At 46.5% G+C, this 26,762-nt stretch overlaps 1 protein-coding gene across 1 annotated transcript in view; it reads right to left on the minus strand.

Moving 5' to 3' along the window:
- The window catches only part of LOC138287201 (sodium-coupled monocarboxylate transporter 1-like), a 566,599-nt gene that overhangs the window by 301,093 nt on the left and 238,744 nt on the right, over positions 1-26,762 (minus strand). Inside the window, exon 4 of the mRNA XM_069227561.1 lies at positions 18,636-18,703. Coding sequence (XP_069083662.1) covers positions 18,636-18,703 — 68 coding nt within the window. The remainder of the gene's footprint in view (positions 1-18,635; positions 18,704-26,762) is intronic.

Here is a 26,762-nt window from a genome sequence, read left to right on the forward strand (position 1 = left end):
TGTAGTACATGTGTAAAAACAAATCAAATAATACCGTTAAGAAGTAAACATTCTAACATAAAAAGAGAAACGTAATACGGCACAAAAATGGAGAAAACTGGAGGGAGTAATAAAGGAACTAAAGTTACAGCAGAACCAGCATATAATGGTAAAAAGCCAGGTCCCTATAAGTGAGAGTGCCTCGATGCTTCCTTCCATGCGGTCTAATCCATTTGTCCACAGGGCCGGACTGGGAATCCAAAGCAGCACTGGCAATTTTGTCAGGCCAGCCCCCGGGTTGGGAGGAGGGATGTGCTGCTAGTGCGAAGAACTGCTGCTTTTGTTACTGGGGGCGGAGTTTGCAGAACTGCTGCAAAACCAGCCCCCAGTAACAAAACCGGCCACCACAGCAGCAAAACCGGCCCCCACCCTGCCAGTCTTCTAGGGAAATGACTGATGCCCGCTACGGCCAGTCCGGCTCTGTCTGTCTTGTGCTTAATCAATCCATGCACGAAGCCATTCATCCTTCGACCCATGTATAATTACTCCACCTTTGAATCATTCTTGAATTTATGAAGCTGCTCATCAATAATGCCACACACAAACTCACTATCAATGAAAAAACACTTTCAGCCAGTCTTATTGGCGTAGCTGCCAGTTGGTGAAGGTTGGTGAAACTGCCTCCAGGAGTGGGTGCCTGTCTCATAGCTGCCAAGGTTTCAGATTGCTATGTTTGACATTTTCATAATTTCATTGTAATTATGAGTGACATTTCAACGACTATGAGTGAAACTTTGTCGCGACCAAAACCATGCAATGAAGTCCATGGAATCCAGCCCCCAGTAACAAAACCGGCCCCCACTGCAGCAAAACCGGGCCCCACCCTGCCAGTCTTCTAGGGAAATGACTGATGCCCGCTACTGCCAGTCCGGCTCTGTTTGTCTTGTGCTTAATCAATCCATGCACGTAGTCATTCATCCTTCGACCCATGCATAATTACTCCAAATTTGAATCATTCTTGAATTTATGCAGCTGCTCATCAATAATGCCACACACAAACTCACTATCAATGAAAAAACACTTTCAGCCAGTCTTATTGGCGTAGCTGGCAGTTGGTGAAACTGCTTCCAGGATTGGGTGCCTGTCTCATAGCTGCTAAGGTTTCAGATTGCTATGTTTGACATTTTCATAATTTCACTGTAATTATGAGTGACATTTCAACGACTATGAGTGAAACTTTGTCGCGACCAAAACCATGCAATGAAGTCCATGGAAACATACAAATACCAGAAATTACACCAATCTGAGCAGCGAGGAACCCAAACTCTGCAGCATGTGCTTGTAAACCTATTATTTCTAAAGAATCAGCACCCTCCACCCCAATCTCAGTGCCAGTGGTGGCTGAACTACAGGTAACAATGGGATCTCTGTGACAGAAGTAGCAACCCACTGAGCTATCCACATAAAATACAGTTCTGTAATACGCTGGTAGACTTTCTTTGCAGCAGGCATATTAACCCTCTGCGCTACGTTATGGTGAGAGTCAAAACTGTCAGTAGTCAGAGCTCCGACTTCTCCCTTGCAGAAACATTAATCACCAGCCTTATCTTTGACCTACCAAGTCTTCCAGTGCTGGAAAAAGAAAGCCTGCTGCTTCGTACTGCCACTGTGTCAGCTGAAGTGTCTGTGGAGTCACACTCAGTGGCTGCAGACATCTTCTATTCATACTCATACAGGCCCCCTTAGCCTTTTTTCTATGGCCTTTGTCAGTTTGATTTCCAAAAATACTTCAGCCTTCCCCAATGAGGCAGGAAGTGTCCACGTGTTCGGCCCTTACCTCCCACTTGTCAACAAACCACCCATAAAACCCGATTGCAGTTGCCTTCGTTTTCGCACCAAAGAGCTTCTAAAGTCAAAGCACAGGGACAGCCATTAGACAGCTATTTGAAGTGATTGAAAGACCAAGTCACGTCAATCCTACTGGAGGGTTGGCTATACTACCCCATGAGCTCTGCTATTGGTTAGAGAGAACTAACATACGCGACCCTCTGGAACATAACTGGTTCTCCCTCTGCTGTGCTGTTAGGTCCCTTACCCATTAAATGATTTATGAACTTTAGATAGTTTTGTAGTTTCTGCAGTGTGCATTGAATCTTTGCAAGTTATAGTGCATTATCATTAATCTGCTAACTGACACCGGCACACAGGCATGCAGACTGGGGGGTAAAAAACAATGTGCATCGGCTACTTCCTCCATGTAACAGTTGCTTTAAAATGTAGAACAGTGCCTTAGCCCAGATTTTAAAAAACAGTCCAAGCATCACCCTGCTATAAAAATGTGTTTTTTTCAGTTTGTATCTGGCTCTTAATGAAAGTGAGAGAAACTCAGGTTTCTCTCCGTTTTCGTCAAATAGGCGCTAAACCATGGTTCTGCCCATAAAAATCGACGTAATTGGCCCACCACTGACCTGCACCGTCATTCTCTGATTCATTGGTAGCTGGTGGTGGCTGTGCTTGGACGGAGGGGGCAGGAGGCAGAGGGTTGGAAGTGCCAGCGTCCCTGGAGACCGTGATGACAGGGCAGCAGGACGCAGCTCCGGGGCTGACTTCAGGGCTCACAAATTTCATGTTCCCAGAGCCCCCTAGCCACAGGAGCCAACTGTGCTAGCCCTGCAACAGCTGCCCCAGCCCTCACTGAGCACTTGGGCGCTGCAATAAATCCGTCTCCAGCGTTCGTGGTCACTTACCTGCTTCACCCTCAGCACGCAGTCAGTTAACCAAGAGCAAAAAACTGTGTTTTTAATGCATTATAATGTAGTGCTGTGGACCACCACAATACAATGCGTTAGTCTACCGCCGGATGTGTGGGCTGGGCTGCTGCCAGCCTTAAAGGGTGTGAAAGAGCTTACAGTAGTAAGTGACTGCGAGCTTGGGAGGGGTGTGAGAGTGCAGTCTCTACTGGCAGATTTGCTAAACCGTGGGGACTGTGATTGCTGTTGGTAGTGTGTGACTACTAGCTTGTGAAAACGGTGAGTGCTTCTGATAGAATGTGACCAATACTCTGATGGTTGGGAGGGTGTTCTTTGTAGTGTGAGACAGCTGGTAGGTGAGGGATGTAAGAATGATTCTAGTAGTGTGCATAGTGTACTCCGCGTGCATGCTTGCATTAGTGAGGGACATCTAGATTGTGAGTGGTATGAGAGTGCTTTGGATATTTAAAGTGTTGTGTTTATCCACTAGAAGATATGGTGACCAGATTTTGAAAAGAAAAAAGGAGAACGGTTAGACATAAAAGTAGGACTAAGGCCTTTAGTCTCACTTTTACATCTGGCCTGTCCTGTGAAAGAGTGTATGTCTGTGTGTGTGTGTGTGTGTGTGTGCATGCGCGTGCACGAGAGTGCAAGCAGCAGAATTATTTAAGACTGTAGAGGTGCATGTGAATGGAGGGCATACCTTTTACTTCTGATTGGCAGGTTGACCTGACCTTTGTCCCAAAATGTCCTCCCAAAAACCGGGACATTTATTTCAAAATAATAAAAGCATTGGCAGGTTGACCTGACTGACCTTTGCCCCAAAAACCGGGACATTTATGTAAAATGATCAAAAGCGTCGGGACACCGGGACAGTCCACTGAAAACTGGGACTGTCTGGGGAAGTCCGGGATGTCTGGTTACCATAACTAGAAGAGCTTTCATAGTTCCCCTTGTTTTTCTCATTGAGGCAGTGACTGGCTGAAAATATGTTTTTTTATGATCGATGACTCTTACTCTCAAAGCGAGAGGAGTCCTCTTCCTCTGCTTGCAAGCCTTGATGATCGGCTTTCCTTAATGAGTAATGAGAAGGGGGTGTGGCGCTGATGTCCTAGTCTGGATATTTCTTGACTTTGTAGAAGCCTTGCCCACATGAATGGCAATTAACCAAAAGGCCAGGGGTAGCGGCAGTGACATCACACAACATTTGACCTTTATGTTAACTTGCACATCACACACACACACACTCCCTATCTCGCATAAATACACTCTCACCTGGACGCTTGCATACAACATACATTTAAAAGCATTTTTTACTCACCTCTGCTCCCAGGGAGGGTCATATTTAAGTTAATTGTACTTCATTTTCTATTACACTATAAGCAAATATATTATTATTCACTACACTAGTAGTGAATAATTGTTATTATTATTCAATATAAGTGCAATAGAAAAATTGTCAAAAAACAAAGATTGAAACTCCAACCGATGTCCCTAAGGACGAGCTGCCCCTGTGTCTCAGGCACTGATTTTCCTACCTCTGAGGCCAGGGGTCGCAAAGGCAGTGCCAGGGATCGAAGGTGGGGGAAGCCAGGGGTCGTAGCTGCGGCCTCTGGTGACCTCTAAATTGCGTCCATGATTGCCCAGTAATAGCTTGCATGCTACCTCACCTACCAAGGCCCTGCACAGTTCACTGAACCCCACAGCATCATTCATGTTCACAACTGTGTTTACAAATATAGTAATCACCAATTAGATCAGTGAATCTCAGCCCCCTCTCCCCAGATACTCTAGTACTCGCAGCTGCTCACCAAGGCTAATGCTGGTCCATGCACACCAACTCAATCCAGCTATCCTCCTTGCATACAAACTATGCATTATCAGCAGAGTGCCTTTTCACGAGCAGGAAAAACGGGTGGTACAGTGAGCTTGTTGGGAGCAGCTAGATTTCCATTGGGCAGGATCACTTTACTACACGTGTGCAGAAGTGCCTATACTTGTGCATGCACCAAAGAGCCAACATACTCACGCACTATAATGACCAACAGAATACTGCCTAGATACCATCTTCCTATGTCATTACCCACTGAAATGGAGGTGTAGCAGCTCGTGGAAAGCCCAGGAGGGGTTAGAAACACATTAACCAATGGGAAAGAAGCAGGGAGCACATTACAATGGCTTGCCATTTGTTTATTTACTACAATACACACCCCAACAGATTCCATATGCTGCTGAATCTTTACCTTTGGTCACCTTTTTTTGCTAATCCCCAAAAAGAATGGCTCACTAAGACTCATATTAGATCTCAGACCCTTAAACCATTACATCGCGTCAGAACATTTTCATCTGGTCGCTTTACAGGGTGTGCTACCTTCAATATAACAAAGCAAACTTCTCTCAGCACTAGACCTAAAGGATGCCTACATTCAAATTCCTATACATCCAGCGCATCGCAAAGACCTCAGATTTGTCATCCAGGGACAGCATTATCAGTTCTAAGTGCTTCCATTCGGGGTCGCCACAGCACCAAGAGTGTTTACAAAATGCCTAGTGGTAGTGGCAGCTCATCTACGCAAAGCGGTCATGTATACCCATATCTCAATGACTGGCTCATCAAAGACAGCTCTCATCCACAATGTTTCAATCGGATACAAGCCACATTAGATCTGCTTCCTCGGTTACGGTTCACAATCCACTTCGAGAAGTCCCAGCTCACCCCACTATAGGTTCAACCTTACCTCAGGGCTATTATCAATACTCGCAATAGAGTAGCTTATCCAAATGCAGTAAGGATACAGAACTTCCAAATGCAAATTATTCACTTTCAACCCGATCAGCGGGTTACAGTGAGGTTAGTTATGTAACTTCTGGGAATGATGGCTTCTTCCATCGCAATTGTCCCACACTCATGACTACACATTTGTCTGTTGCAGGAATGTTTCACGCCAATGGTCTCAAGCATAGGGTCATTTGGAGGGTTTGTGTTGGTAGACAGCTGTGCCTCTCTCACTCTTCAGTGGTGGAACAAACCCAATCTTTCAAAGGGTGGCCGTTTCTAGACCCTGTTCCCCAAGTCCGTCTCACAAAGATTTGATTCGCACATGAGATGCTCATCTCCACAACCTCAAAATCAAAGGTCTTTGAATATAATAGCTAGTCCACCTCCTCTCTTGCCTATGATTCCAAACAAGCAATAAATCTCAGTAAAACGGGCAACATTTCCATACAAGGTTGTGAAGCCCTCCTCACCAAGTGCCACAGTACTCCAACTTCCTCCTGTAACTTTCTCCTCCTTTACAGACCTCCCCCTAACAACTCAACATTCCCAGATGCTTTTCCAGATATAGGGGGTCATTACGACCCTGGCGGTCATGGACCGCCAGGGCCGGGGACCGCGGATGCACCGCCAACAGGCTGGCGGTGCATCCAGGCCAATTTTGACCACGGCGGTAAAGCCGCTGTAGGAAGTTGGCTCTGTATGTGCTATTTCAAAGTAAGGAATAGCATGCACAGAGTCCAAGGGTTCCCCTTAGAGGTAAAATAAGTGGTAAAAATAGATAATACTAATGCTCTATTTTGTGATAGTGTGGTCGAGCAGTAGGGTTATCCAAGGAGTAGTGTTAAGCATTTGTTGTACATACACATAGACAATAAATGAGGTACACACACTCAGAGACAAATCCAGCCAATAGGTTTTGTTATAGAAAAATATCTTTTCTTAGTTTATTTTAAGAACCACAGGTTCAAATTTAACATGTAATATCTTGTTTGAAAGGTATTGCAGGTAAGTACATTAGGAGCTTTGAATCATTTCAATTGCATGTATACTTTTCAAGTTATTGACAAATAGCTACTTTAAAAGTGGACACAGTGCAATTTTCACAGTTCCTGGGGGAGGTAAGTTTTTGTTAGTTTTACCAGGTAAGTAAGACACTTACAGGGTTCAGTTCTTGGTCCAAGGTAGCCCACCGTTGGGGGTTCAGAGCAACCCCAAAGTCACCACACCAGCAGCTCAGGGCCGGTCAGGTGCAGAGTTCAAAGTGGTGCCCAAAACGCATAGGCTAGAATGAAGAGAAGGGGGTGCCCCGGTTCCGGTCTGCTTGCAGGTAAGTACCCGCGTCTTCGGAGGGCAGACCAGGGGGGTTTTGTAGGGCACCGGGGGGGACACAAGCCCACACAGAAATTTCACCCTCAGCAGCGCAGGGGCGGCCGGGTGCAGTGTAGAAACAAGCGTCGGGTTTGCAATGTTAGTCTATGAGAGATCCAGGGATCTCTTCAGCGCTGCAGGCAGGCAAGGGGGGGGTTCCTCGGGGAAACCTCCACTTGGGCAAGGGAGAGGGACTCCTGGGGGTCACTTCTCCAGTGAAAGTCCGGTCCTTCAGGTCCTGGAGGCTGCGGGTGCAGGGTCTTTTCCAGGCGTCAGGACTTAGGTTTCAGAGAGTCGCGGTCAGGGGAAGCCTCGGGATTCCCTCTGCAGGCGGCGCTGTGGGGGCTCAGGGTGGACAGGTTTTGGTACTCACAGTCGTAGAGTAGTCCGGGGGTCCTCCCTGAGGTGTTGGTTCTCCACCAGCCGAGTCGGGGTCGCCGGGTGCAGTGTTGCAAGTCTCACGCTTCTTGCGGGGAGTTGCAGGGGTCTTTAAAGCTGCTCCTTGAAACGAAGTTGCAGTCTTTTTGGAGCAGGTCCGCTGTCCTCAGGAGTTTCTTGTCTTTTTCGAAGCAGGGCAGTCCTCAGAGGATTCAGAGGTCGCTGGTCCCTTGGAAGGCGTCGCTGGAGCAGAGTTCTTTGGAAGGCAGGAGACAGGCCGGTGAGTTTCTGGAGCCAAGGCAGTTGTCGTCTTCTGGTCTTCCTCTGCAGGAGTTTTCAGCTAGGCAGTCCTTCTTCTTGTAGTTTGCAGGAATCTAATTTTCTAGGGTTCAGGGTAGCCCTTAAATACTAAATTTAAGGGCGTGTTTAGGTCTGGGGGGTTAGTAGCCAATGGCTACTAGCCCTGAGGGTGGGTACACCCTCTTTGTGCCTCCTCCCAAGGGGAGGGGGTCACAATCCTAACCCTATTGGGGGAATCCTCCATCTGCAAGATGGAGGATTTCTAAAAGTTAGAGTCACCTCAGCTCAGGACACCTTAGGGGCTGTCCTGACTGGCCAGTGACTCCTCCTTGTTGCTTTCTTTGTTCCCTCCAGCCTTGCCGCCAAAAGTGGGGGCCGTGGCCGGAGGGGGCAGGCAACTCCACTAAGCTGGAGTGCCCTGCTGGGCTGTGACAAAGGGGTGAGCCTTTGAGGCTCACCGCCAGGTGTTACAGCTCCTGCCTGGGGGAGGTGTTAGCATCTCCACCCAGTGCAGGCTTTGTTACTGGCCTCAGAGTGACAAAGGCACTCTCCCCATGGGGCCAGCAACATGTCTCTAGTGTGGCAGGCTGCTGGAACCAGTCAGCCTACACAGATAGTTGGTTAAGTTTCAGGGGGCACCTCTAAGGTGCCCTCTGTGGTGTAGTTTACAATAAAATGTACACTGGCATCAGTGTGCATTTATTGTGCTGAGAAGTTTGATACCAAACTTCCCAGTTTTCAGTGTAGCCATTATGGTGCTGTGGAGTTCGTGTAAAACAGACTCCCAGACCATATACTCTTATGGCTACCCTGCACTTACAAGGTCTAAGGTTTTGCTTAGACACTGTAGGGGCACAGTGCTCATGCACTGGTACCCTCACCTATGGTATAGTGCACCCTGCCTTAGGGCTGTAAGGCCTGCTAGAGGGGTGTCTTACCTATACTGCATAGGCAGTGAGAGGCTGGCATGGCACCCTGAGGGGAGTGCCATGTCGACTTACTCATTTTGTTCTCACTAGCACACACAGGCTTGTAAGCAGTGTGTCCGTACTGAGTGAGGGGTCTCTAGGGTGGCATAATACATGCTGCAGCCCTTAGAGACCTTCCCTGGCATCAGGGCCCTTGGTACCAAAGGTACCAGTTACAAGGGACTTATCTGGATGCCAGGGTGTGCCAATTGTGGAAACAATGGTACATTTTAGGTGAAAGAACACTGGTGCTGGGGCCTGGTTAGCAGGGTCCCAGCACACTTCTCAGTCAAGTCAGCATCAGTATCAGGCAAAAAGTGGGGGGTAACTGCAACAGGGAGCCATTTCTTTACAGCCGCGGTCAGAAAAGGGAAACCGGCGTTTTCCCGCCGGTTTTCCCCTGGCCTGAGGAATCCTCCATGGCGGCGCTGCAGGCAGCGCCGCCATGGGGATTCCGACCCCCTTACCGCCAGCCTGGTTGGCGGTAACGGGTGTCATGGGGCCCCTGGGGGCCCCTGCAGTGCCCATGCCAATGGCATGGGCACTGCAGGGGCCCCCTAACAGGGCCCCACCAAGATTTTCAGTGTCTGCATAGCAGACACTGAAAATCGCGACGGGTGCAACTGCACCCGTCGCACCCTTTCCACTCCTTCCATGAACTGCGTGCCCGGCTGGAGCCCGACCTGATGTCCCCCATCCGCCAACCCACAGGGATTCCCCCTCTGGTGCAGGTCATGTCAGTACTCCATTTCTTGGCAAGTGGGTCATTTCAGACAACCGTGGGAATTGCTTCTGGGATGTCTCAGCCCATGTTTTCAAAGGTGTTATCCAGAGTGTTGTCTGCCCTGATGAAATCCGTGAGGAACTACATCATTTTCCCTGAGGTGGGCGAACTGGCTACAGTGAAGGGTGATTTCTACGCCCTTGGACATATTCCCAATGTAATTGGTGCCATTGATGGGACCCATGTGGCTTTGGTTCCCCCAAGAGACAGGGAGCAGGTGTACAGGAACAGAAAAAGTTACCATTCAATGAACATCCAGGTGGTGTGTTTGGCTGACCAGTACATCTCGCATGTAAATGCCAAATTCCCAGGGTCAGTGCATGACGCCTACATCCTCAGGAATAGCAGCATCCCTTACGTGATGGAACAGCTAGAGAGACACCGTGTATGGCTAGTGGGGGACTCTGGGTACCCCAACCTGTCGTGGCTACTGACCCCAGTAAGGAATCCCCGGACCAGGGCAGAGGAACGGTACAATGAGGCCCATGGGCGTACTAGGAGGGTGATCGAACGCACCTTTGGCCTCCTAAAGGCCAGGTTTCGCTGCCTGCATATGACCGGTGGATCCCTAATGTACTCACCTAAGAAGGTGTGTCACATCATCGTGGCCTGCTGCATGCTTCACAACCTGGCTTTGCGCCGCCAGGTGCCTTTCCTGCAGGAGGATGGTCGAGACGGTGGTGTTGTGGCAGCGGTGGAACCTGAGGAGAGTGACGAGGAGGAAGACGACGGGGCTGAAACAGACAACAGGGACAGAATCATTGAACAGTACTTCCAATAGGACACAGGTAACATTTCAAAGATAATTTAGTAAAAGTTAACTACTCTGCAGCATCTCTGCTGCCTGTCTATTTGCCCCAGTGTATGATGACTGAGTTTTGGCTTTTCCCTCCCTATTTCAGATCTGGGGTACCCACTACGAGTCCTGTGCTTCGTTTCCCCATGGACTACAGCTTTGTGGCAGCTGTTTGTTGACTTCACCATGTACAAGGACATATTTGCACTGTCATGTCAATTACAATCTATTGAAATCACAGCCAGACTCCTGATATTTTGGTGCAAAATAGGTGTTTATTGAAGTGCTCAAAATGGGATGGGTGGTTTCAAGTGGGTGGGGGCTATGGTGAAGGAATGTCCATGTCAGAGTCCAGAGTAACAGTCACACAGGTGCATTGTCCAGAGGCCTGTGGAGAGATGGAGCATGGGCAGTTCGAGGATGGACAGGGTGACAATGTGGGACAGTGGGATGACATCAGGTGGTATCCATTGCTGGCGGGGGTCTTGACATCCTACTCTGTCTTGCGAGATCTCAGGGCCCTCTTGCGGGGTGGTTCTTCTCCTGCAGGAGGTGGGGGTCTGGTGGGCTGCTGCTGTGCGGGGGCCTCCTGTCCACTAGCGCCGGCGGAGGTGGATGGCTGTTCTTGGTCCCGGCTAGTGGCAGGGGCCCTTGGGTGTTGTTCAGTGTCCGCCCTGCTGTTTACGAGGTCCTGCAGCAGCCCTACCATGGTAACCAGGGTGGTGTTGATGGCTCGGATGTCCTCCCTGTACCCCCGATAGTGTTCCTCCTGCAGCACCTGGATCTCCTGGAACCGGGCCAGTACCGTCGCCATCGTCTCCTGGGAGCGGTTGTATGCTCCCATGATGGTGGTGAGGACCTCGTGGAGAGTGGGTTCCCTGGGCCTCTCCTCCCCCCCCTGTCGCACAGCTGCCCGCCGAGTTGCCCTGTTTCCCTGGGCCTCTGCCCCCTGGCCGGTGTGCCCACTACCACTGCCCCCAGGTCCCTGTTGTTGTTGGGGTGGTGGGTTATCCTGGGTGCCCTGTAGTGGTAGACACACCGCAGATTGACGCGCCCTGGAGACAGAGGCATGGGCCCGCTGGGTGGGAGCTGTGCTGTTGTTCCCAGAGGGGTTAGGGTCTATAGTGGCCTGTGCCTGTGTGAGGGGAACCGACTGTCCAGAGGTCCCCGATGGTCCGGGCTGGTCATCGGTGTCCAGATCGACAGAGCTGCTGTCATCGCTGACGGCCTCTTGGGTGGGGGGTGTGGAGAATTCTGGCCCCTCCGCCGCGGTGTGTTGACGGTCGGTCCTGCAGGGGTATAGAGGTATGGTTATAGTTTCAATGTGTGGCATATGGGTGTATCTGTGGGTTCCCGTGTCCCCAAGTGCTGGCATTCGTGTGTGGGGGCTTTGGTGAGGGTGGCTTGTGGGGGGGATGTGTATATGCATTGGGCATGCTTTGGTGATGGGTGTCCATGCTTAGTGGACGCATGCAGGCCTAGGTTTTGGGATGTGTGGGTTGTGATGGTGAGACATTGGCGGGGAATAGGTGTGCTGGGGGTGGGGGTGAGGATGGTGGTGGGGGTGAGGATGGTGGTGGGGGTGAGGGTGGGGGTGAGGATGGTGGTGGGGGTGAGGGTGGGGGTGAGGATGGGGGTGGGGGTGAGGGTGGGGTTCGAGGATGGGGGTGAGGGTTGGGGTCTGATTTGGCATGCAGGTGGGGGGGAAGCAGTATTGAAGCTTCAACTTACCAGTATCCATTCCTCCGCCGACTCCTGCGAGGCCGTCAGGATGCAGGATGTTCAAGACTTCCTCCTCCCATGATGTGAATTGTGGGGGTTGAGGTGGGGGTCCTCCGCCAGTCTTCTGCACGGCGATGTTGTGCCTGGATACCATGGAACGCACCTTCCCCCGTAGGTCGTTCCATCGCTTCCTGATGTCTTCCCGATTTCTGGGGTGCTGTCCCACTGCGTTCACCCTGTCGACAATCCTCTGCCATAGCTCCGTCCTCCGGGCAATGCTGGTGTATTGGACCTGTGTGCCGAACAGCTGGGGCTCTACACGAACGATTTCCTCCACCATAACCCTGAGTTCTTCGTCTGTGAAGCGGGGTTGTCTTTGGGGTGCCATGGGGTGGTGTGTATGATGTGTGGGGTGGAGTATGTGTATTTAAGTGAGTTGAGTGTGGTGGTGTGTGTTGTTTTGTGTGTGGATAGTGTGTGGGTGATGGTGTTGAGTGGCTGTGGCTGTTATGTTTTGGATGCTGGTGTCTCGCTCTTGCCTTCTTTACGATTTTGTAAGCGTAGGGGTTTGTGGGTGATGTGGGTGGGTGTTTTATATTGTATTGTGTGTGTGGGAGTGGTGTGTGTATGTGTATCAGGTGTGTGGGATTCAAATCGTCCAATGTGGGTGAGTTTTGTTCGTTGGTGGGTATTCTGACCGCGCCGGTGTGTCCCGCCAATGGAATACCGCGTTTGAATGACCGCCGCGTGGATTCGTGGGTCGTAATGGGATGGGCGTATTTCTGTTGGCGTGGCGGTGGAGGTTTGGTCACCTCCACCTTTCCGCCGACCGCTGGTCTGGCGGTCTGTTGTGGCGGTCGGATTTTCGGAGGTTTGCCTTCTGCGGGTCAGAATGACCGTGGCGGGTTTCCGCGACCGCGGCGGGATTATGGAGGATTTCTGACCGGCGGTAGGCGCCTTTTACCGCCGAGGTCAGAATGACCCCCACAATGTTTAAGGTTATCACAAGTGTTCCTAAATCAATTCATCCTGGCAGGGAAGGTCATTATTTAATATTTTGGTGTTTCCAGCTTGCCCCCACAGCACACACTGCACACAAATGTTGTAGAAAGCAAAAGTAGTCACAAGCTGGAACGTTTGTTGACAACAGTGATGTGCTGGGCACAAGGTTAACTCTTAGCAACGCAAAGCGAGCCTTTCCTCTTTCTGAGGTGGTAAATGGAGTACTATAAAACTGGCAGCAGTGCGATATATAACTATACACAGTAGAAAATTAGTGTAAAAGTGATAGCTATACCTTTTTTCCCACCTTGTAAGACTAATGTTACAGGCATATCACATTAAACTGAGCAATTATATGAAAATGTTTTGAGAGAATTAAGCAGTGCTCGTTAATAGCATTGAGGATTTATAACATGAAAAAATAAAACATATTTTGCTCCTGTCTTCTCAGGCATTTGCCTTACTGATCTAAAAGATGAGTACAAAACGATCTTTGTGAGTTATCCGTTCTGCAAGCAGACAGTATTTTAAATGTAAGTCCAAGTGAAGGAAGAAATAAAGGTAAATCGTTTGAACCTGACTTACACTTGAGATCAGTAAAGTTGTAAATACTGTAAATTCAGTTTTTCTAAGATTTCTTTCATGATGTATTTGGAATTTGTTTTTACTTAGGAAGAATTAATAAATCTATACAGCTATGTTTTTACATTATCAAAATACATCATCCTTTTTAATTATTAGTGTCAAATACATAAAATGCAATGACTATCTACCTGTCCTCAGAATTGACTTCAGGAACCACAAATAGTGAGATTATAAAAATAGTTAACTGCGATCATTTGTGTGTGTGTTCTCCTAGCCCTTCATGAAATATTTGCAGTGCATTTTACCTTATACAGTACCCTCACAATTGTGGAGGATTTTTATACTTGCTGAAATAATTGTAATTGTATTTGATGAAATAATAGTGATGATTGTATTTTTAATATATTTTTAGGAATGCATGTCATTTTTCACAGAAACATTGAAACTGAATTGATAAGGAAAACAGAAAGATAGATAGATCGATAGATAGATAGATAGATAGATAGATAGATAGATAGATAGATAGATAGATAGATAGATAGATAGATAGATAGATAGATAATTAATAAAGTGTATGTAAATAAAAAAACAAAATATAAACTTGAACATTTTAAAACGTTAAATAACTGTGAAGGAATTTGCAACTGGAGACTAAAAATTTAGTTGATGTCCTCAGATTGATTCATGAGAGCAGTACATAAGCATCAAACAGAATACAGAGTGGGTGATGGGTGACCTCAGTTAAATTTAGAAAAGCCACATTCTCCCAATTAAAATGAAAATTTAGATGTTTTACATTTGTTTAAGAATTAAGAAAAATATTTTGACATTTGTGTATTTTTTTGATGAATGCTTATTTCGGTATATTGAAATTCCTTAAAATGGGCTTTCCAGCTTACAGTAATGACTCAATGGGGGTCCCTGGATTCCAATAATGATTCAACAGGGTCCCTGGATTTCAGTAAAGATTAACTGGTGGTCCACAGAAGACGAAAGGTAATGAACCACTGGGCTAGGGTTAGCCCCATGTCTATGTACAAATATAAAGCATAATGTGTTTGCAGGATCCTTCTGACAACTGTGGCAAGATAATTCAATACCCAACACCAGATATGTAAGGTAACAGAACCCCACAGTATTTCCGGAGAGGTAGCCAAGATCTCACAACCATCTAGGGTCTTTTCTCCATTATACACTTTAAAGCACTGAGGTAAACAAAATAAAAAAGGCTCTACCTAAAAGATAAAAGATTAGCCTGTATTCTACTTTTACTTGTGAAGTCATCTGAAAGGTTCTGCAATGTGTCTTCATGGACTCCATCTTCAAACATGGTAATAAGGGGCCAGACTAACATATAGCCAGAAGCTAACAGAAGTGAGACATCTGTTAAGTTATGTGGATTTGTCTAGTGCAACAAATCCAAGCATTGCCATATTCTAATCTGCTTGTGATTAAGGCTTTTGTGACTGTGCATCTGGTGTTCCAGTGTAGCCATTTGAGCATTTTGTGTAGCATGCTGAGAATGTGAAAGCAGGAAGAGCTGATCACGTTGACCTGTGCTATCATGTTGACCTGTGCTATCATGTTGAGCTTGTCATCAAGTATGATTTCCAGGTTTCTGGTGTGGTTGGTTGGCGCGGTAGTGGGTCTGAGCTCTGATGGCTACCAGGTAGAGTCCCTGGGAGAGTTCTTGTTCCCGAAGATCAGCACTTCATTCTTGCTGGAGTTGAGATTCAGGCATTTAGATCTCATCCAATCTGCTACACTGATCATGCAGTTGGAGAAGTTTGTTCCGTTGGTGGTGGACTTGCCAGTCAGAGAAAGGATGAACTGGGTCTCATCGGCGAAGGATATGATAGAGATGCCATGTGAACTGATAATGTTAGTGAGCGGTGTCATGTAGATGGTGAACCGGGTTGGTCTGACCGATGAACCCTGGGGGACTCTGCAGATCTGATTCTTGGGTTTAAGTGTATAGGGTAGTAGTTTAACTCACTGTGTGTTTTCTTCTTGTCAGGAAAGAGTTTATCAAGTTGAGGGTTGTCCTTGGATGCCTCTGTCATGCAGCCTTCTGATGAGTGTGTGGTCGAAGATGGTGGAGGGGTCTAGTAGGATGAGGATTGCAATTTCGCCATGGTCCAGTTTTGTGCACATGTCGTCTGGGGCCGCGATGAGTGCTGTTTTTTTGCTTTCATTGCTCCTGAAAGATCCAGTAGATTGTGGCATTCGAGATGGTTGGTGAGTTGTTTGTTGATGGTCTTCTCCATCACTTTGGCCGGGGTATGAGAGCAGAGAGATTAATCGAAGTTTACTCTGTTCGCTGGGGTTGACCGATGGGTTTATGAGAAGGACATTGACTGCCGCATGTTTCCAGTCTTCTCGGAACGTGGCATTTTTGATGGAGGTGTTGATGATGAGAGTGAGGCTGTTGCTGATTGGTGGGCCTCCCATGTTGTAAACGTGGTGCGGTCATGGGTCTGCTGGGGATCCTGAGTTTATTGTTTTCATGACTGCTGGGGTGTCTTCTTTGGAGAGTGTTTTACTTTCAGTCAGGTGTTTGTCTTGGTTGGTGGTGGTTGGTTTGGTGATGAGATCTTTGGGGTCTGATTGTTGTTGTTTGAAGTTGCTGTAGATCTTTTCTATTTTGCTATGGAAGAAATTAGATAATTTGTCACAAAGTTCCTGTGATGGCGTGGTGGTGTGATGGTGTGATGGTGTTGGCTGCATCCTCGGGGTGCTGAATTCTTTGACAACCAAGAAGATATCCTGGCAGCTGTTGGAGCTCATGTTTATGTATTCAGTTAGTGCCCTTCTTTTGGTGAAGTCAGAGCTGGCATCATTGTTGGAGCTCCATTTTCTTTTTGGTTGCTTGCAGATTCACTGAGGTAATCTGTATACCAACTGGCTTGTTTGTTGATTTTTCTTTGTTGCTTTTGATGGGTGCAAAGGAGTCGGGTGCAAAGGAGTCTGCACAGTTCTTGATCCATTTATTGAAGGTAGTGATGTCCTTTTTGTGGTTGTTGGTGGTGTTAGGTTGATCCGATTTGAGGCGTTGAGCCAGTCAGCCTCTGTTATTTTGTTCCACTTCCAGCTGGGTAGGTTGATGCTGGTGGGTGCATTGACTTATGGTGTGGTGATTTGAATTTGGAAGTGTGTGATGGAGTGGTCGGTCCATGTGAACAGTGAGGTGGAGATGAAGGTGGCCCTGTTGCTGGGGATGACGATTGGGTCCAAAGAATGTCCTGCTATGTGAGTGGGGTCTGTGATGAGCCAGGTGAGTCCAGTGTTTTGAGAAGGGCTGTGGAGCAGGGGTCCACAGGGTCCTCTAGGTGGAAACTGAGGCCTCCGAGTAGTATACATCATTGATGAAACCACCTGTGCTGCCAACCAACCGTTACCTGGTAATTGGCTTTCCGTAAATCACTGGGACTAAGTGGTTATTCAGAGGCTTCAATAGATACAATATCACTGCTTCAGAGAGAATGTAATCTAGAAAATTGGATTTCATTTTGCATGATGAATGCTATCTCTGACTGGAAAATCTTGAGTACTATGAGGTTCCTGCCAGCGTTTACAATCAAATTCGCTTAGATGTCCGAGTCTTTATTTATCTGCAAAGGGTCTCAAATTTTTCACTGGTGGAAGAAGATCCATTTTTAGGTCTTGCATACAACTGTTTGCTGGTAAACAGACCTGTTGTATTAAGGGCCGGCTTTAACACTGGTGGCACCTTGTGCGACAGTCTTTTTTGACGCCCACAACCCCATGACCACCTTCTCGGATTCACTCACTACCACCTTGCAAATGGGCCCCTCATCTCTGTATAGCCCTCCTTTCAAATATTTGTTTTAAAGTGCATGTAAAGGTTGTTTTTACTACTCCACTCAGCTATCTACATAAAATATAGTTCTGTTCTTTGCAACAGGCATATTAACCCTCCACAGTACTTTATGGCGACGCAAAAGCTGCCGCTAGACAAAACTCCCATATCTCTCCCTAGCAGGAACATTAATCACAAGAGGTATCTTGACATTTTTATTGTTTCCTGAAGGCTGGACGCACAAGGACATTTTCAGCAGGTGCTTTTAAATCGCAAGTTTTGTAAGTTATTGCTAAACACAGCACCCCCCTGATGTCAGCGCCCCCCTCCCCCAATCCAGGTCAGCACCCAGTGCGGCCGCACCGCCTTAAAGCCGACCCTGGTTTTTTTCACCTCCTCCACATGATTTGATGGCTGTCTTGTCTATCTCAGTTCTGTGCTTCTGATTTGATGGCTTTCTTCATGATTCTTGTGTTTTTCCTGTCCAAAGACCAAGTGCTTACTTACTCCTCAATCTAGCCCCTTCGTTCCTCTCACTCACCTCACCAGCATTGGTGGGGACCATCTTTGAGTGGTTTTGAAACCATTCTAAAAAGGCCGCTCTGTGTGCACATGCATGTGCAAATGTGCACACGCACCATCAGATCATAGAATACTTTGGCCCATATTTATACTTTTTCAGCGCCACATTTGCGTCACTTTCTGACGCAAAATCGGCGCAAACTTACAAAATACAATTGTATTTTGTAAGTTTGCACCAATTTTGCGTCAACAAATGTCACAAATGCCGCGCTAAAAAATTATAAATAGAGGCCTTTTTGTTTTATTGTTAACAAAACCCATTACAAAATGGCCGTGATACACACATGCACAGCGGCTATCTCTGGAATGTCTATTTTATTAGCACTAAAACAAACAGCATTCAAAGGTGATTGCTACCAGTGAGCAACAAGACTTTCTTGGGCAGGATTATGGTTTGTTTTTTAGCAAAACTTCTTGTGTTTGTTTGTGTTTTTTTTGGCTTTTAAGAAATCACACTTTTAGATGGCTACAAGCTATCTGGTAACACACACGTTCAAGAAAATTGTAGCACTCATTTTGGGATGCGTTTTGGTAAAAATAAAACACTTTCAAGAAACTATAAGAAAGCAAATACTTCTACTTCTGATGTCACTGGCAAGTTTTCTTTGTTTTTCCAATGCATGTTCTTACTGTAGTGACACAACAAAAGAGCAGATCCACGGCAAATTGCTTGAATAATGCTGATCCTGGATATGCTGATGCAGATTCTTAAATAATTATGAATTTGTAATTGCATGGGGGAAATAATTTAAGTTTGTTTAAAAAAACGGATAAACCCCACTGTGAAAATTCAATTATGTCTCAGGTAATTTAGTAACATACCAGTGCACAATAGAAAGTGCAAACCGCTCCGGTTAAAACCACTGCGCCCCAAAGATTAAATCCAGTCACTGTAAAAACAGAAAACATGAAACATTAAAGTTTTTGTTTTTTTAAATTAACCTAACCTAATATGTTAACATACTACACTTAGAAGATCTTTTGTATTTCCACACAAAACAAGCTTTCGAAATGCTGATAGGTCTTTAATGTATTGCCCCCTACACTCACCAAAGGATTCCGCTCACTTTGCATTCACAAAAGCATACAAACCTCTTACCCGGAGTTATACAGACACATCTCTCAACATGCAGTCCTACAAGCATACCGCTCACCTTGCACTCACAAACTGCCTAGCAATCACTCATACACACTCATCCTGCACTTACCCTGTACTCACAAACCAGGAACCCTGCATTCTTACCCAATATACTATACACACACCCACCCATCGCTCACCCTGCACCCAGACACTGCTCACCTGCACCGCTCAAAAAACATGTATGCTGAATGCTCACCATTCACTTACCCACTTCTTACCCACCACACACACACCTCTAACTACCCCCACACACTTCTCACTCCACGCACACCACTCACCCTGCAACCCCACACATTGCTCACTCTCGGCTCACACACCACTCCCCTGCACACTCTCACACCTCCCAAATTCTACTCATGCACTTCCCACCGTCTACTCACCCACCTCTCTCACGGCGCTCATCCACCTCTCATCCTGCTTGCTCGCATACCTCTAAATCTGCACTCCCTCACTACTAAAACACCCTCACACTAACGACTCACACACTGCTCAACCTGCACACTCACACGTAGCTCACCCTACACTCTAAAACTGCTCGCCAAGCACTCATGCGCCGCTCAACCTGCACACTCACACCAGTTACCCTGCACTCAAGACACAGCTCACCATGCACTCGAGAAACCAGTCATCCTGCCCTCAGGACACCACTCGCGCACATCTCACCCTGCACTCACCGCCCATCACCCTGCAGTCACCGCCCATCACCGTGCAGTTACATTGCTCACCCTGCACTCATACTCTTCGCGTACCTCTCACTCTGCACTACATTAACACACCTCATGCTGTCTGCTCACCCTTTCTTACACAACTTCATCCTCCACACTCACACTCTGCTCATCACGCATACTCTCTGCTCACCTTGCACACACCCCTACACACAAGCACTCACCCTGAACTCCCCCCTCATTCAGACACCACTCACTCGGCACTCAGACACCTGCAAATCTGCATGCTCACCCTTTAGGAACACAGGAACAAGTACTTATGAGCTAAACGGGGAGATGCCAAAATAAAGATGTAGTAAATACTATAATAAGCACTCCATGTGCTAAAAAAGAATGTAAAAATATATTTTTTAAATCACGTATTTCAGGTTTATCAAGCTGGAACGCGTGGGCGTTCCTGCGGTGTACGAGCTTAAAGAACAGGGACTACATGTCCCAGAAAGCTTAACGCAGTGGCCATCTTGAGCAGGGGCTTTCTGTGAAAGGTGCTCACCGCTCGTTGTCCAGAGTCATCCAAGAAACGTGAGAAGCTCTGTTCGAGCTCCTACCTTTACGAATGAATATTAAAATCATTTTTATATCGGACTGCTCTCCAGATAAAAGCGTGTTTGCTCTACCTTGCTCTTCGGCATTCAGAGAAATAATCAAGGTTAAGACTGTTTTGAGTTGTAAGATTGAAAGAGATCTTCTCTAGGCTGCATTTTGAGGTCAAGACCCAACAATGACTAGATAATAGTAAAACATACTAAAAATCTAAAGACTGTAGTTCAGAATTGAATAGTTCAAAGGTTACAGGAATGAATCAACGACAATTTCATTTTTTGCTGTGTTGACATTAAACAAAATAGATAGACCTCATCAACAATAAGAAAAGCGCTTTTTGGCAGTTCATTGGAAAGCTACCCTGAAAAAAGTGACGACTAAAAAAATAAAAATCAGATATCTGCCAAATATTCTCTCAAGTGGGCAAAAATAGAGGTGAACACTAGCATGTTCAAGAACAAAACTATAATGTGAAACAAACGTAAGACATCGCTTTATTTCAGAATATTTCCATGGAAATGTTTCTAGAATCGCCAACAACATTTATTATTAAAATATATTATTGGGGATAGTGAGTGGCCCCGTTCTAGTCAATTGCATACGGTTGCCCAGTATTTGCCTGGTTACTATTTTAATTTGTTTTTCCTCTGCATTACAAGTATGGTTAATTTGTCTGACGAAGGGTCAACCAAAATCCTGTGACAGAAGTCCCATATTGGCCTTAAGAAGAAGACTTTAGGTAATAAGATTGTTTACGTTATGGGTATAAGAAGTTATTCTTTGACTAAGGAGTATCTGAGCTACCACAAGGTCAAACCAATGTGGCCCTGTAAATTGTGAACTGGTTTCTCTGAGGAATAATGTGGCCATGCTTTGTATTTTTGCTCAAGCTTTGGTGCGTTTCTCAAAGAAATGTATGTAGTACATGTGTAAAAACAAATCAAATAATACCGTTAAGAAGTAAACATTCTAACATAAAAAGAGAAACGTAATACGGCACAAAAATGGAGAAAACTGGAGGGAGTAATAAAGGAACTAAAGTTACAGCAGAACCAGCATATAATGGTAAAAAGCCAGGTCCCTATAAGTGAGAGTGCCTCGATGCTTCCTTCCATGCGGTCTAATCCATTTGTCCACAGGGCCGGACTGGGAATCCAAAGCAGCACTGGCAATTTTGTCAGGCCAGCCCCCGGGTTGGGAGGAGGGATGTGCTGCTAGTGCGAAGAACTGCTGCTTTTGTTACTGGGGGCGGAGTTTGCAGAACTGCTGCAAAACCAGCCCCCAGTAACAAAACCGGCCACCACAGCAGCAAAACCGGCCCCCACCCTGCCAGTCTTCTAGGGAAATGACTGATGCCCGCTACGGCCAGTCCGGCTCTGTCTGTCTTGTGCTTAATCAATCCATGCACGAAGCCATTCATCCTTCGACCCATGTATAATTACTCCACCTTTGAATCATTCTTGAATTTATGAAGCTGCTCATCAATAATGCCACACACAAACTCACTATCAATGAAAAAACACTTTCAGCCAGTCTTATTGGCGTAGCTGCCAGTTGGTGAAGGTTGGTGAAACTGCCTCCAGGAGTGGGTGCCTGTCTCATAGCTGCCAAGGTTTCAGATTGCTATGTTTGACATTTTCATAATTTCATTGTAATTATGAGTGACATTTCAACGACTATGAGTGAAACTTTGTCGCGACCAAAACCATGCAATGAAGTCCATGGAATCCAGCCCCCAGTAACAAAACCGGCCCCCACTGCAGCAAAACCGGGCCCCACCCTGCCAGTCTTCTAGGGAAATGACTGATGCCCGCTACTGCCAGTCCGGCTCTGTTTGTCTTGTGCTTAATCAATCCATGCACGTAGTCATTCATCCTTCAACCCATGCATAATTACTCCAAATTTGAATCATTCTTGAATTTATGCAGCTGCTCATCAATAATGCCACACACAAACTCACTATCAATGAAAAAACACTTTCAGCCAGTCTTATTGGCGTAGCTGGCAGTTGGTGAAACTGCTTCCAGGATTGGGTGCCTGTCTCATAGCTGCTAAGGTTTCAGATTGCTATGTTTGACATTTTCATAATTTCACTGTAATTATGAGTGACATTTCAACGACTATGAGTGAAACTTTGTCGCGACCAAAACCATGCAATGAAGTCCATGGAAACATACAAATACCAGAAATTACACCAATCTGAGCAGCGAGGAACCCAAACTCTGCAGCATGTGCTTGTAAACCTATTATTTCTAAAGAATCAGCACCCTCCACCCCAATCTCAGTGCCAGTGGTGGCTGAACTACAGGTAACAATGGGATCTCTGTGACAGAAGTAGCAACCCACTGAGCTATCCACATAAAATACAGTTCTGTAATACGCTGGTAGACTTTCTTTGCAGCAGGCATATTAACCCTCTGCGCTACGTTATGGTGAGAGTCAAAACTGTCAGTAGTCAGAGCTCCGACTTCTCCCTTGCAGAAACATTAATCACCAGCCTTATCTTTGACCTACCAAGTCTTCCAGTGCTGGAAAAAGAAAGCCTGCTGCTTCGTACTGCCACTGTGTCAGCTGAAGTGTCTGTGGAGTCACACTCAGTGGCTGCAGACATCTTCTATTCATACTCATACAGGCCCCCTTAGCCTTTTTTCTATGGCCTTTGTCAGTTTGATTTCCAAAAATACTTCAGCCTTCCCCAATGAGGCAGGAAGTGTCCACGTGTTCGGCCCTTACCTCCCACTTGTCAACAAACCACCCATAAAACCCGATTGCAGTTGCCTTCGTTTTCGCACCAAAGAGCTTCTAAAGTCAAAGCACAGGGACAGCCATTAGACAGCTATTTGAAGTGATTGAAAGACCAAGTCACGTCAATCCTACTGGAGGGTTGGCTATACTACCCCATGAGCTCTGCTATTGGTTAGAGAGAACTAACATACGCGACCCTCTGGAACATAACTGGTTCTCCCTCTGCTGTGCTGTTAGGTCCCTTACCCATTAAATGATTTATGAACTTTAGATAGTTTTGTAGTTTCTGCAGTGTGCATTGAATCTTTGCAAGTTATAGTGCATTATCATTAATCTGCTAACTGACACCGGCACACAGGCATGCAGACTGGGGGGTAAAAAACAATGTGCATCGGCTACTTCCTCCATGTAACAGTTGCTTTAAAATGTAGAACAGTGCCTTAGCCCAGATTTTAAAAAACAGTCCAAGCATCACCCTGCTATAAAAATGTGTTTTTTTCAGTTTGTATCTGGCTCTTAATGAAAGTGAGAGAAACTCAGGTTTCTCTCCGTTTTCGTCAAATAGGCGCTAAACCATGGTTCTGCCCATAAAAATCGACGTAATTGGCCCACCACTGACCTGCACCGTCATTCTCTGATTCATTGGTAGCTGGTGGTGGCTGTGCTTGGACGGAGGGGGCAGGAGGCAGAGGGTTGGAAGTGCCAGCGTCCCTGGAGACCGTGATGACAGGGCAGCAGGACGCAGCTCCGGGGCTGACTTCAGGGCTCACAAATTTCATGTTCCCAGAGCCCCCTAGCCACAGGAGCCAACTGTGCTAGCCCTGCAACAGCTGCCCCAGCCCTCACTGAGCACTTGGGCGCTGCAATAAATCCGTCTCCAGCGTTCGTGGTCACTTACCTGCTTCACCCTCAGCACGCAGTCAGTTAACCAAGAGCAAAAAACGGTGTTTTTAATGCATTATAATGTAGTGCTGTGGACCACCACAATACAATGCGTTAGTCTACCGCCGGATGTGTGGGCTGGGCTGCTGCCAGCCTTAAAGGGTGTGAAAGAGCTTACAGTAGTAAGTGACTGCGAGCTTGGGAGGGGTGTGAGAGTGCAGTCTCTACTGGCAGATTTGCTAAACCGTGGGGACTGTGATTGCTGTTGGTAGTGTGTGACTACTAGCTTGTGAAAACGGTGAGTGCTTCTGATAGAATGTGACCAATACTCTGATGGTTGGGAGGGTGTTCTTTGTAGTGTGAGACAGCTGGTAGGTGAGGGATGTAAGAATGATTCTAGTAGTGTGCATAGTGTACTCCGCGTGCATGCTTGCATTAGTGAGGGACATCTAGATTGTGAGTGGTATGAGAGTGCTTTGGATATTTAAAGTGTTGTGTTTATCCACTAGAAGATATGGTGACCAGATTTTGAAAAGAAAAAAGGAGAACGGTTAGACATAAAAGTAGGACTAAGGCCTTTAGTCTCACTTTTACATCTGGCCTGTCCTGTGAAAGAGTGTATGTCTGTGTGTGTGTGTGTGTGTGTGTGTGTGCATGCGCGTGCACGAGAGTGCAAGCAGCAGAATTATTTAAGACTGTAGAGGTGCATGTGAATGGAGGGCATACCTTTTACTTCTGATTGGCAGGTTGACCTGACCTTTGTCCCAAAATGTCCTCCCAAAAACCGGGACATTTATTTCAAAATAATAAAAGCATTGGCAGGTTGACCTGACTGACCTTTGCCCCAAAAACCGGGACATTTATGTAAAATGATCAAAAGCGTCGGGACACCGGGACAGTCCACTGAAAACTGGGACTGTCTGGGGAAGTCCGGGATGTCTGGTTACCATAACTAGAAGAGCTTTCATAGTTCCCCTTGTTTTTCTCATTGAGGCAGTGACTGGCTGAAAATATGTTTTTTTATGATCGATGACTCTTACTCTCAAAGCGAGAGGAGTCCTCTTCCTCTGCTTGCAAGCCTTGATGATCGGCTTTCCTTAATGAGTAATGAGAAGGGGGTGTGGCGCTGATGTCCTAGTCTGGATATTTCTTGACTTTGTAGAAGCCTTGCCCACATGAATGGCAATTAACCAAAAGGCCAGGGGTAGCGGCAGTGACATCACACAACATTTGACCTTTATGTTAACTTGCACATCACACACACACACACTCCCTATCTCGCATAAATACACTCTCACCTGGACGCTTGCATACAACATACATTTAAAAGCATTTTTTACTCACCTCTGCTCCCAGGGAGGGTCATATTTAAGTTAATTGTACTTCATTTTCTATTACACTATAAGCAAATATATTATTATTCACTACACTAGTAGTGAATAATTGTTATTATTATTCAATATAAGTGCAATAGAAAAATTGTCAAAAAACAAAGATTGAAACTCCAACCGATGTCCCTAAGGACGAGCTGCCCCTGTGTCTCAGGCACTGATTTTCCTACCTCTGAGGCCAGGGGTCGCAAAGGCAGTGCCAGGGATCGAAGGTGGGGGAAGCCAGGGGTCGTAGCTGCGGCCTCTGGTGACCTCTAAATTGCGTCCATGATTGCCCAGTAATAGCTTGCATGCTACCTCACCTACCAAGGCCCTGCACAGTTCACTGAACCCCACAGCATCATTCATGTTCACAACTGTGTTTACAAATATAGTAATCACCAATTAGATCAGTGAATCTCAGCCCCCTCTCCCCAGATACTCTAGTACTCGCAGCTGCTCACCAAGGCTAATGCTGGTCCATGCACACCAACTCAATCCAGCTATCCTCCTTGCATACAAACTATGCATTATCAGCAGAGTGCCTTTTCACGAGCAGGAAAAACGGGTGGTACAGTGAGCTTGTTGGGAGCAGCTAGATTTCCATTGGGCAGGATCACTTTACTACACGTGTGCAGAAGTGCCTATACTTGTGCATGCACCAAAGAGCCAACATACTCACGCACTATAATGACCAACAGAATACTGCCTAGATACCATCTTCCTATGTCATTACCCACTGAAATGGAGGTGTAGCAGCTCGTGGAAAGCCCAGGAGGGGTTAGAAACACATTAACCAATGGGAAAGAAGCAGGGAGCACATTACAATGGCTTGCCATTTGTTTATTTACTACAATACACACCCCAACAGATTCCATATGCTGCTGAATCTTTACCTTTGGTCACCTTTTTTTGCTAATCCCCAAAAAGAATGGCTCACTAAGACTCATATTAGATCTCAGACCCTTAAACCATTACATCGCGTCAGAACATTTTCATCTGGTCGCTTTACAGGGTGTGCTACCTTCAATATAACAAAGCAAACTTCTCTCAGCACTAGACCTAAAGGATGCCTACATTCAAATTCCTATACATCCAGCGCATCGCAAAGACCTCAGATTTGTCATCCAGGGACAGCATTATCAGTTCTAAGTGCTTCCATTCGGGGTCGCCACAGCACCAAGAGTGTTTACAAAATGCCTAGTGGTAGTGGCAGCTCATCTACGCAAAGCGGTCATGTATACCCATATCTCAATGACTGGCTCATCAAAGACAGCTCTCATCCACAATGTTTCAATCGGATACAAGCCACATTAGATCTGCTTCCTCGGTTACGGTTCACAATCCACTTCGAGAAGTCCCAGCTCACCCCACTATAGGTTCAACCTTACCTCAGGGCTATTATCAATACTCGCAATAGAGTAGCTTATCCAAATGCAGTAAGGATACAGAACTTCCAAATGCAAATTATTCACTTTCAACCCGATCAGCGGGTTACAGTGAGGTTAGTTATGTAACTTCTGGGAATGATGGCTTCTTCCAT

This window comes from Pleurodeles waltl, chromosome 4_1 (genome assembly GCF_031143425.1).
Source record: "Pleurodeles waltl isolate 20211129_DDA chromosome 4_1, aPleWal1.hap1.20221129, whole genome shotgun sequence".
Classification (NCBI taxonomy): Eukaryota; Metazoa; Chordata; class Amphibia; order Caudata; family Salamandridae; genus Pleurodeles; species Pleurodeles waltl.